This window comes from Triticum urartu, chromosome 5A, assembly GCF_056163025.1.
Source record: "Triticum urartu cultivar PI428250 chromosome 5A, HENAU_Tu73, whole genome shotgun sequence".
Taxonomy (NCBI): Eukaryota; Viridiplantae; Streptophyta; class Magnoliopsida; order Poales; family Poaceae; genus Triticum; species Triticum urartu.
The window spans coordinates 438,712,856-438,725,009 of NC_141877.1; the positions used below are offsets into that span (position 1 = coordinate 438,712,856).

The 12,154-nt window shown below is 48.6% G+C and overlaps 1 protein-coding gene across 1 annotated transcript; it reads left to right on the forward strand.

Moving 5' to 3' along the window:
* Positions 1–7,948: 7,948 nt before the first annotated feature.
* On the forward strand, positions 7,949–9,832 carry LOC125509524 (uncharacterized). Its single transcript, XM_048674507.2, has one exon. It carries the CDS (start codon positions 8,106–8,108, stop codon positions 9,576–9,578), a length of 1,473 nt encoding a protein of 490 aa, XP_048530464.1. The 5' UTR covers positions 7,949–8,105; the 3' UTR covers positions 9,579–9,832.
* Positions 9,833–12,154: the final 2,322 nt, after the last annotated feature.

Genomic DNA, 12,154 nt, shown 5'->3' on the forward strand with positions numbered 1-12,154 from the left:
TCGGTACTTGGATCGGTCGGATCGTGAAGACGTACGACTACATCAACCGCGTTGTGCTAATGCTTCTGCTTTCGGTCTTCGAGGGTACGTGGACAACACTCTCCCCTCTCGTTGCTATGCATCACCATGATCTTGCATGTGTGTAGTAAGTTTTTTGAAATTACTACGTTCTCCAACAGAGGCAAGGCGATGAAGGGAGCTTGCGAGGAAGGAAAGGGAGACGAGCGCAGGGAGATGGGCGGCTCTGGCCGGTCGTCCGGGTTGCGGAGGACGGTGGGGAGGCGTCGCAGGCCTGCTTATCGGGAGCTCGAGGTGACCGGGTTGGAGAAAGGATGGCGGGTAGGGAGGACGAGGGGGAGTGGGAAAGAGGTAGAGGCGTTGTGGACCAGGGAGGACGACGACTGCGGGCGTGGGGCCTCGCTCCTTCCCCTGGCGATGCAAGGAAGAAGGAGGGGATCGAGGGCGATGGCTTCTGGTGGCGGCGATGGGAACGAGGACAAGAGGGAGCGAGGCTGCGAGGGAGATGGGGGAGTCAGGCTAGGTTAGGATTAGGTGGGGCGCGACTGGGCCTAGGAGAGGTGGGTTAGATGGGCCGCTGGAACAGGAGACAGTTGGGCCGGCCTGGTGGGAGATTCTAAGAGGCCAGCAGCTGGGCTCTGATCTCTCTCTCTCTCTCAACTCCCTTTAACAGAAAGCAAAGAGAGGAGAGAGAGAAAAGGAAAAGGAGGGGTTAGAGAAAACAATTTGGGCATGCGGTTAAATCTCTCGGACTCATAAAAATGAGTTCATTCCGAGAAAAAGCATTTGGCACCGCTTGAAAGGATTGCATTCAAACACATTTGCATGTGATTCGAATAAGTTTGAGTTAAAAAAACATTTTTGGAGAGTCCAAAAATGTTCGGAATTTTTGTGGAGATCGGGAAAGCGATGAAAGAAGATATGGGCAAAGTTTGAGGACCAAACTTGAAGCGAGAAAAAGGCATGTGATTATCTGCAAGTGTGTCATGGTGAATTCCAAAAATGGAATATTTAATATAGCTCCCTAATATCGGGAGGATATGTTATAAAGAGAATCATCATGTGAACTCCCTCGATTTAAATGGATCAAAGATCCATGCCATTTATTTAGTTGAGTTAAGAAAAGAAATGACATGATGGCATGATGACATGATGCAATGCACATGATGCAATGATGAATGCAAAGAACCAAACAAATCACATGACGAAACCCGGAAACCCTGGAAGGCATCTGAAGCTCCGGTCTTGGGGCGTCACAACACTCCACCACTACGAGAGGATCTCGTCCCGAGATCTAGGATGGCACCGGAGGAAAAACGGAAGAGAAAGAGAAGAGGTAAAACTAAGTTGCTTCTTTGACAAACGAGTGAAACCAAAGAACCTTGAAGGGTTAAACCATTTCGAGAAAAGAATACAACAGAGATGAGCGAAGTTGAAAACACTCCATTAGGAAAGATGAACAAGGAACATTACTAGAACCTTGTAGGTTGAAAGACATAAGAAAAGGGTTGCAATGGACAAGAAGTACATGCAAGCACTCCGGATTGCAAGATGAAGAATGCTTGAGCTCCTCTGAAAAGAATCTCAATGAACACTTCGAAAAGGAATTAAATCTTTGATGAACCATCGTGTAGAACCTCCATGAAGAACTTCGGTAACAAAAGAATGATCAATCGAAATGAAAGAGAAGTTGAAAACACACGGCAAAGACTTGTAATGAATAGATGGATTTTCACCATGATATAACCGAGAAAACTTGGAACTCCGGGAAAAGAAAAGATGAAACAATAGAAACTAAGAATTTGATGACACTCCGGAATAAGGAATTAATCGCTTGGATGAAACAGGAATAAGAATTACATTATGCTTATCCTTCACCAATTTAAATTGATGACAATCAACGTATTTGGCATACTACTTATTCTCGTGGAAAAGATTAAAGAGATGTATAGCTTAAACTTGAGAAGGTCTTCAACGAACCACCGGTAGGATTGAAACAACGAATGAATTAATATGATAACCATGGAATAGAATCTTGAGCAAACCACCGTAAGAATTGAAAATGAACGAATAAAAGATGAAGAAACACCGGAAAGGACTAGTAAATAAACGAAGATGCTTGATAGAATTTAGATACATGAGAACGAAGAGATCACGAGCTAATAAGAGAATACTTGAATGATGCACCGGCAAGATTGGAGAATGATAACTGAAAGCTGAGAATGAATAAACCTGAATTGATGGACTCCGGATAATCAAACTGAGAAGACTCTTGAATAGCTTCGGATGGGTGAAAAGAATTCTCACAATCCAAAAACAACTATGAGAGGATGGCATCGAACTAGAACCACGAATCTTTGAGAGAACGGATAAGATATGGAGGTAAAGCTCTTCTTCAGTCTTCAAATGTTGAGAATGACGACGAGAAACACCAACAATAATTGTAGAGGCACTCCGGAATGAAGAATGGAAAGGTGATCCAACGATGAAAAGAATTTGAAAAATCTTGGAGAAAGGCATGTGACTGATGATAACTCATTCTTACATCAAACTTTGAAAAGGATTTGATAGATAGCTCCGGGAAGGGAAAAGAGTCAGGTAAGATCCTGGGAAAAGACCTCTGGGTTAGGGCCCACTCAAAGAAAAACCGTTGAACGATTACTTGAAAAGGAGATAGCACCGGTTGAATTAAACAGCTTGAATGAGATAACAACCTCGAAATAGGTTGAACGGATTAGGAATGAAAACACAAATCTTCTGGGATATCTTCAGCACTCCGGAACAATTGAATAGCGAGAAATGAATGAATATGAGGTGCACCGGCATGAGAAGACATTTGAAACGAGGAAAAGGGTATGATCAACAAATCTTGAATTGAAACCACCGGAGAAGAAAAAGAATGAATAATGATAACTTGAAGCTCCGTTAGTATCTTCTTGAGAATCACCGGATAAGAACATTGACGACAAAGAATGGAGAGACTTCACAAGAATAAAAGGATACTTGATTAAGACATCGGATTCCTTGAAGAAAAAGGGTGGGAGGGTGGGAAAAACAAAAAAACAACTTGGGACGAATGAAATGAACACCGTTGAGAAGAACTGATAATTGATCTTGCGGACGTTGAAATGGTCTGATCCACTAGAAGAGAAACTCAACGGTTGAAAAAGGATTGACATGACAGACTCGATGATCAAGAAGGATTAGTATTCACATAGAAATATGAGAACACCGCTTAGGAAAGGTATGGAATCAACATTTGACATTGAAGCAACTCGAATACCACAACTCAAAAGCAAAACAAAGGATTGACTTGCAAAATAAGCTAGAACAAACATATGATAGAGATTTCGTTCGAAGTTTTCGTGGTGGGGCCTACACGGGCTGATCGTACAGCACCATCATGTGTGGGGCAGTGCACATGACATACGAAGCGTCCCCGAGTCGGCATAGCCAAGGACTCTTTAAGACACAACGAGACCACTGTAAAACCAACCGTGGATAGGCGGACCACTAGACGTCGAACCCCAATTTCATATCATACATCTGTCGGAAAGATATCCTAAGAGCTACTTGAATTCCCACTTATAAACTCCCGAAATTTTCCGGTTATGCAATCAGGTGTTGGGGATACAGCGGAAGCATAATATCTCACCCAAAACTAACAAATCCTACATCCAACTGTATCCATCTTTCAACACATAACCAAGAAACCTTCTTAAATCATTTACCTCAACCTTCAAAAAGCATCCGTTATATGAGTTATGGCAATACTCCCGAACTCCCGCCCCAGTACTGGGTGGCGTTGAGGTTATCTCACCAACAACTGCATAAAAGAGATTTTCGATGTCGGCGAAACTCAGGTATTCCAGAACCGCAATGATAAAATTGTGACGACAACACCTCGGAGCTCAACTCCCCGGGACACTGCCACAACCCCTAAATGTCAGGAGGCACCAAGAACAATGTTCTCGTCACAAAACCATCGGAACGATTCCAAGATACCCGCGTGATCCTAAATTTTTTTAGTAAAATTTGAGAAGAGAAGAGTCAAAACTCTACGTCAGGATGCCTCACTAGAGCGACGAAGGGACTGAGGAGTAAAAAGAAACCTACTCTCCGATATATATAAACCTAAATGACTCAAAACATTTTTTTAGACTCAACAACGCCAACGATTCGATCAAGAAGGGGGCTCCTAAGGTCGGGGAAGGCTCTGATTACCAACTTGTAACGCCCTCGATGCGGCTATATCTCCCACGTGTCGAAGCACGACTTAGAGGCATAACCGCATTAAAAGCAATGTCGCAAGTGAGGTAATCTTTGCAACAACCCATGTAATACATAAGGGAAAGAGATACATAGTTGGCTTACAATCGCCACTTCACCCAATACATGAATAAAGCATTACATCAACCAGATACAATCAAGGTCCGACTACGGAACCCAAAATAAAAGAAGACTACCCCAAAAGCTACACAGATCCCCGATCATCCCGACTGGGCTCCACTACTGATCAACTGGAAACGGAACAACATAACGAACACGATCTTCAACTAGCTCCTCCTTGAGCTCGGTTGCGTCACCTGCACGGTATCATCGGCACCTGCAAACTGGTTTTGAAAGGAATCTGTGAGTCACGGGGACTCAGCAATCTCACACCCTCGCGATCAAGACTATTTAAGCTTATGTGTAAGGTAAAGGTATGAGGTGGAGCTGCAGCAAGCGACTAGCATATATGGTGGCTAACATGCGCAAATGAGAGCGAGAAGAGAGAGCAAAGGCATGGTCGAACAACTATGATCAAGAAGTGATCCTAGAACAACCTACGTCAAGCATTACTCCAACACCGTGTTCACTTTCCAGACCCCGCCGAGAAGAGACCATCACGGTTACACACGCGGTTGATGCATTTTAATTAAGTTAAGTCGCTGCCTCCAAGGGCACCAATAGTGGAATCACGGCATCTCACATTGTGTGAGGGCGTGAGGAGAATACGGTGGCCCTAGTGGCTTCTTGGGGAGCATTGTGCCTCCACACCGCTCCAGCGGAGACGTACTTCCCCTCAAAGGGAAGGAACTTCGGTAACACATCCTCATCTCCACCGGCTCCACTCTTGGTTATCTCATGCCTTTACTTGTGCAAGCTTATTTGTGATATATCTCTTGCTTGCTTGTGTACTTATCTTTGTTGCATCATATAGGTTGCTCACTTAGTTGCATATCTAGACAACCTACTTTGATGCAAAGTTTAAATTGTTAAAGAAAAGCTAAAAATTGTTAGTTGCCTATTCACCCCCCCCCTCTAGTCAACTATATCGATCCTTTCACTCTTGTTATTAGAAGGGTGCTTGTAAACATATTTTGTGACGCTAATGCCTCGTCGGACACTTGGTGTTATAAATTTCCAGAAATGAAATTGGGGGGGGGGGGTAACCCCTTAACAAAAAAACATAATGCGTTCTTACCTTTTTAACCGCACCTCGCGTCTTTTCTTTTGGAAAAAATGTAGCAGCGCTATGTTTCATTCACTAAGAAGGAGAACCCATAGAGGCAGAAAACTATAGGGAATACAATATGCGATGATTACAGACCACATTAAAAAACGACAAGAGAGCTACAACAAGGATGGAGAGAGTCGATGCTTGCAATCACAGATCACATCAACACAACCAACACCCAGGAAGACTTCAACTTTCATCTTCATCTGACCAAGCAAGTCAGTGGCTTGAGAGTGGTCGCCTGGTTGCCACCCATCAACATCCTTTCATAGGGACGAGGGGATCGAAGATGGAACCCTGTCTCGCTAACATGGTTTTAGATGAGAGGATCAAACTCTTCTGCAAACTCAGTAGGAAAAAAGGACTAGAAGCAAACACCCCCCCCCCATTGTGAACTGCGGTCATAGATCTTAAATTGGCCAACCGCACTCCAACTAAGATGTCAAAACAAAACTAAGATGTCAAACAAGTAAGGCGTGATCAGATGCTTCAAGACGACACACCCAAGGAGGTTACAATGTCATCGACCGGATGCAAGACTTTCACCTGGAGAGCACATGCAGGCAATGTTTGAAAGATCCACGGCAATGCCTTTGAGAAAGAAAACAATGCCCTAAGGCATCGCTGTCAATGCAATTAGGGCATGTACAATGATGCTATTTTAAGAGTGTAATGGGACGTGTTTGGTTGTTCGCATTAGGCCCAACCAGGCCCGTGCGGGAAGGGAACGAGCTGTTTGGTTGACTGGTTTTCCTGTTGGGCCTGCATAGCACGAAACTTAAAGCACCTCTGGGCCTGGCTCACTGAAAACACAGGAATCAACAGTTTCTCGCGAGCCAAGCCGAGGCGAGCACAAGCGAGTGGGCCCTTGCACGAGTGGAGACGGGAGGGATGCGAGGTGATTACGTGAGGTCTTCAACCCTCTGATCTACACAACAGTGCTTCGGTTCGAGGTAAGCTCTATACGAAAAAGATGCACTTCGATGCTACGGTTCCATTCAGGCGATCGGTTCGTACTTTCGTCGGCCGTAAGTTCTTAATCTCGTGTTCCCGTTTGGAGCTATTCTGTACGAATTTTATCAGATTCGTCGCGCACGATCGATCATTTGAAATTTCCTTTGACCAGCAGCCTAATATCGCAGTTCCTCACAACATTCGTGTTGTAAGTTTTTGGTTTCGACGATCGTAGCTTCATCTCTCTTTAAACAGCAGTCTACTGCACTGACGCCGTCATGTCGAGCTCCTCTGTCCTCTGCTCAGAGCCCTCCTATTCGTCCCTCTCGATGCCGAAGACCTTCCCCTTGATCTCCTTGCCCACGTGCTACTACACTAGAGTCGTTTGCGGCGTCGCTCATCTCGGCCTACTCTTTGTCGTCCTCCTACTGCACTGACGCTGCAATGGCGCGCATACTGCTTTCTTGTGTCCTCTGCCTCAGCGCACACTGTAGTTCGCCGCGCCGCCGACGGGGTCGATCATCTTCGCCTCCTCTCTCTCGCCCTACTACACTGAAGTAGTTTCCGGCGTCGATCATCTCGCCCTCCTCTCTCGTCCACTGCATTGACGATACCATGGCGCGAGCACTGCATTCTCCTCCTCTGTCCATTGTCTTTGCACGAGCACCGCAGCTAGTTCGCCGACGGTGTCGCTCGACGTGCCGCCGACGGGGTCGCTCGTCCACGACTCCATGCTTGTCATGTCGGACACGGCGCCACAGCCACTATCCACCATAGTCGCCATTGTCCGGCGCATACTGCACTTCTTATCCCCTTCCCTCTGCTAGCTTTCAACCATGTCTGCTAAGTGAAGTGCTAACTCTTAATCATACCTCATGCGTGCAACCAAACACCGAGTTCATGTGCCGCTTGGGCCAATGCAGGCAACCAAACAAAGTGCACTTGCGTATTACCTAATGCAGGGACCCTAGATGCAGGCAACCAAACAACTCGCAGATGTCGCGTATGAGGCTGTTTTTTCAGAGCCAGACTGGGTTAAGATATGTATGCAACACAACTACTATTCACTATGACAACCAAACACGCCCATGTAAATACTGAGATGGGGAGAGAGAAAATACAAGAGAAAATATGTCTTCTCTTATACCTAACTAAAAGATGATCTCTTATCACAGTTTCTCTCATCATATATGTAGGGACAACCTTAGTCAAACTTGAACCAGTCTGACTCGAGTCAAAGGAAAACGGGCCTGGTAGACACCCGGGCGGAGCGAGCACGCCCGGTCGCGCCGACTGTTTGGCAACGAGACCGCCCGGTCATGCCGCGGACAGGCATTGGCATTGGCATTGCGCACCGCACGGAAGGCCGGCACGGCACCCACCCACCCACCGCGGGCGTGGGCGTGGCGCATGCCAATCAAGCACGCCCACCCGTCGCACCCAACGACTCGATCGCACGCACCGCGCCGCGCTCTGCCTCTTAAAATATCGGCACCGATGCAGATACAGATTACCCAAGGGCCGCCGGGCTAGCAGCAGAGCACAGCACACCACAGCGCAGACCCCCAGCGCGAGGGACACGAGGCGAGAGCGCCCCAGGCCAGACCTTGCCGCCCCGCCGCCCGCGTCCCGCATGGCACCCAAGCGCTCCGCCGCCACGGCGTGGGGGTCCCCGTCCGACGCCTCCGACGCGGAGGGCGACGCGGGCCACCGCCGCCGCGGCCGCGACGACCCCCCCTCCGACACCGACCCCTCCAAGACCCCGCCGCCCAACCCTAACCCTAAGTCGTCCGCCGCCGCGCCCTCCTCCACCCCCTCCGTCGCGGCTGACTCCGCCGCCGCCGGATCCGACTCCGGGGGCACCTACGACTCCGACGCCGAGGCGCACCGCCGCCCCGCGCCCAAGCCCGCCGCCTCCTCGCCCAAGCCCGGCGGCAAGCCCAGGGCGCGCTCCCCCGGCATCAACTCCGACTCCTACAACTCCGAGGACTCTGACGCCGAGGCCGACCGCCGCCTCGCCGCTCCCAAGGCCGCCCCCTCGTCGCCCAAGCCCGGCGGCAAGCCCAGGGCGCGCTCCCCCGGCATCAACTCCGACTCCGAGGACTCCGCCGCGCCCGTGGCCTCGGACGCCGACCTCGACCCGGCCGCCGGCGCCGACTCTGAAGACGACAACGTCTCGCCGCTCCGCTCCGCGCGCCGCCCCCGCGCCGAGGCATCCATCATCAAGCCCATCAGCTCCCGCCCCATGGACTCGCCGCCCCGCGGCGGCGGCTCTGCCTCCGAGCCGCGCGTCAAGCGCCCCCGCAGCGCCGCCATATCAGCGCCCTCTCCGGACCCGCTGAAGCGCCCCTCGCGGCTCTGGAGCCATGACGACGAGCTTCTCATCCTGCGCGGCCTCGCCACATACCGCGCCAAGAGCGGCGTGCTCCCTGGTTCCACCAATGACATCGGTAAGCTCCACAGCCACATCCGTGCCCAGCTCAGTGTTAGGGTATCCACCACGCAGCTCAGTGATAAGGTCCGGCGCCTCAAGCAGAAGTACCAGTTGCTTGCCACCCGTGCCAAGAATGGACGGGAGCAGGAGTTGCACACCCCGCATGACCGCAGCATCTATGAGCATGCCAAGAAGGTCTGGGGGTTGGTTGGTAGTGGTGGTGGTGATGGAGGAGGCAGTGGGTATGAGAATTATGGTGGTGGTGATAGTGATGAATTGCAATACAGCGGAGATAGCGATGATGATATGGAGAGTCAGCGGGATGACCGCTACCACATCAAGAACCGGAAGGTGAGGCCAATTACAGCGGCCAATGGCAATGGGATTGGGCTTGGGGCTGTCAATGCCAATGGCAGAGGGAAAAGTGGGCTTGAGAAGGGGAAGGATGCATATCCCTACCTGTGGGAGACTGTTGAGGAGCTGTCCAAGGAGCATCCGAGTGGTGCGGCATTCAAGAAGGCATTTGAGGTGCTCGAAGGATCAAAAGCACGGGCGATAGAGGAAAAGCTGAGGAGGTTTAGGTTGACGGAGATCAGACAGCAGCTGCGTAGGATGGACCTGATGAAGGAGACGGTGAGGATGGTGCTCGATGCCCTTGAGAGTGCTGACTGAATAATGGCTGATCGATAGTGATTGGTAAACTGTTGGAAGGGGGAAATCAGTCTTTTTGTTTCTAGATAGACTATATGTGGTTAATTACTTACTTCCCTGGACAAGGTTGCAGTTGCCTCCATCAAAATTAGGCATAGAACATGGAGTGATGGTCTTCTCCTTGTTATTGTTCATGGATCATTGTATTTTGGGATTCTTAGGTGCTAACTTGTGGTTTATATGCTATTTGGTTGTGTCAAATCAGGGTTCTTGTATCCTCGTTGTGAATGCTGTGTTCACATATCCCCCCCTTTGTGCTGGGCCTTTTAAATCACATCATCTGCAGGCTGGTCAATATTGGGTGCTATCGTCTTACGCGCTTAGAGTTGCATAATTTTGTGACCATGCTAGGTCATGTCATTGCGCTTAATTAGAGTTGCAATGTCTTCCTTTTGATTTCTTGATTGGCATTTCTAGTTGTAATTGTAGTTGAGAAACAACTGCTACTGTGCATGCTTCAGGGCCTGTTAGATTTAAGCGGCGTGTTATATTTAAGCAAGTTCTTATAGTGAGAATGTTGTTGTTATATTTAAGCAAGTTCTTATAGTGAGAATGTTGTTTATATATTGTAAAGTTTGCGAGATGTTGCTCCTACCATCCATTATGTAAGGCCTGCCAATTTTGCTTGGATTGAATAAGATGGTGTGCTGTGGTTGTTATAGTTGAGGGTCAAAAGTAGTGGTTAGCTTTAACATGATTCGCTGGTGCTTTCATCACATAACACATTCTTTGAAAAGGGGATATTCTGAAGTCGATGCTTTCTCGGGATGGGAATAGTAGTCTGAAATACACCTGATGGAAACCTTTGTTGATTGTGATCTCTGCACATGTTTAATGCCTATGCTGTTGTGCGGCTGTTATGCGTGTCTATGTCGGTGAGCTTGTGTTATGCACTTGTGTGTTTTGGTGTCCCCCCATAGTTCTCTCATGTCACTGGTGTTTGATACGGGTGATTATCTTGGTCCTTGCTGGTGTTTTCTCTATCCATGGATTTTCAGAATCCTGCGAGTCCTGGGCTCTCTCTTCACTGGTGTGGTGATTATCTTAGCCCTTTTCATTTTTATCATGACATTCTTGAGGATACCGGTGTGTCTGAGGGCATGTACCATGATCAGGTCGAGTGAGTCCAACCGTAAACCGGTTTTTCTTCAAGGGAAAAAACATGTCGATCATGCATAGAAGCATTTTGCAAATCGAATTACATTATTTGATCAGGGCAACCATTCCTCGGACCCTTTGACCTCACCGTGAAGCGAAACGAAATTGATCAGGTTGAGTTCAGATTCCAGTAGTAGATGAGATAAATTACCATCCCTTTGTGTCCTGATAGTGCAACAGTACACTGCTGTACTCTTTGAACCATTGCTCGCAGCTCAGTCGTCCTTCGTTTGTCTTTTGGTGGACGGCAAAGCTGGGCCGACGGTTCAGGTAGAGCAGAGCTGGAGAATCTCCAAGCGAACTGGTAGCACATCTGGCCGAAGATTTTTGGCGAAACCACGCACCAGTAGCTTTCGTTGTGCGCTGTACGATTCTCCAGTGGGCGCAGCGCGCGGCGCGGGCCGTTCAGGGTTTAGGAGGAGTGGAGGAACGTCGTTAATCAGGGTGTGGGTGTAGCCTAGCATCATCCGGGGGAACTCCATGATTTTTCAGCCAAGCTCGCGTGGGTGAGACCGGACTTAGCGACTCACTGGTGACCCGCCGTGACTTAGCGACTCACTAAGTGACCCGCCCGGTCTCTCCACTCACTGATGACCCGGCCGAGGCAGGTGACTCATTGGTGACCCGGCGGGCGGGTCAGAGGAATGACAAGACCTGGTGGCCCAGAGGGCGGTTCATGGAAGTCTGGCTCAAGCTATGGTGGGCCGATTTAAGAGGAAAGTATAAGGAATATTTCCTTACAAAGGAAGCAAGACTAGGACTTCACTTGTAATAGAGTAATCTTAATCCCAATAGGACCATCAGCTGCCAGTGAATTTGCAATCGACCGTGGCTTCTCTCTCAACGTGCAGCGTTCATCTGGCGAAACCAATCCAACTCCTACCGTTCAATTTTTTTTTTTGAATCAAAGGGGTTTCCCCCCTGCCCTCGACTTTCTATTAAAAAGCAGAGGCAAACACCACCACCAACGTTCAAACAGCTCTCGGCCACAACCAGTTTTGAGAAATTCAAAAGGGTGCCTAGCAGGACAAGGTAGGCAGCTACAGTAAAAAAGTTAGTACAGAGTTGAGACACTTATTTTGAGACAGATGGAGTACAATAGATAGAAATTAGAGGGAACCTACCATCACCCTACTAAACCACCCGGGCATTGATCATCTCCAAGCAATCCCAAGGAGCTCCCTCCGATGATGATCGATTAGGCACAACCGTGCAAGCATCTGAGGAGCAGGGCAGCTTGAGCATCTGCACAGAGCATCTTCCATTGTCTGACCAAACCCAAGATGCACGACCTTGAAAAAAAAAATTGTTGTGTAACAACCATAAGGTAGCAAATGTGATCATGTTAACAACTATAGCATGTTTCCTTTTTATCCAGT

Coding starts and splice junctions, on each gene's coding strand:
- LOC125509524 (XM_048674507.2), top strand. CDS start 8,106: ATGGCACCCAAGCGCTCCGCCGCCACGGCGTGGGGGTCCCCGTCCGAC.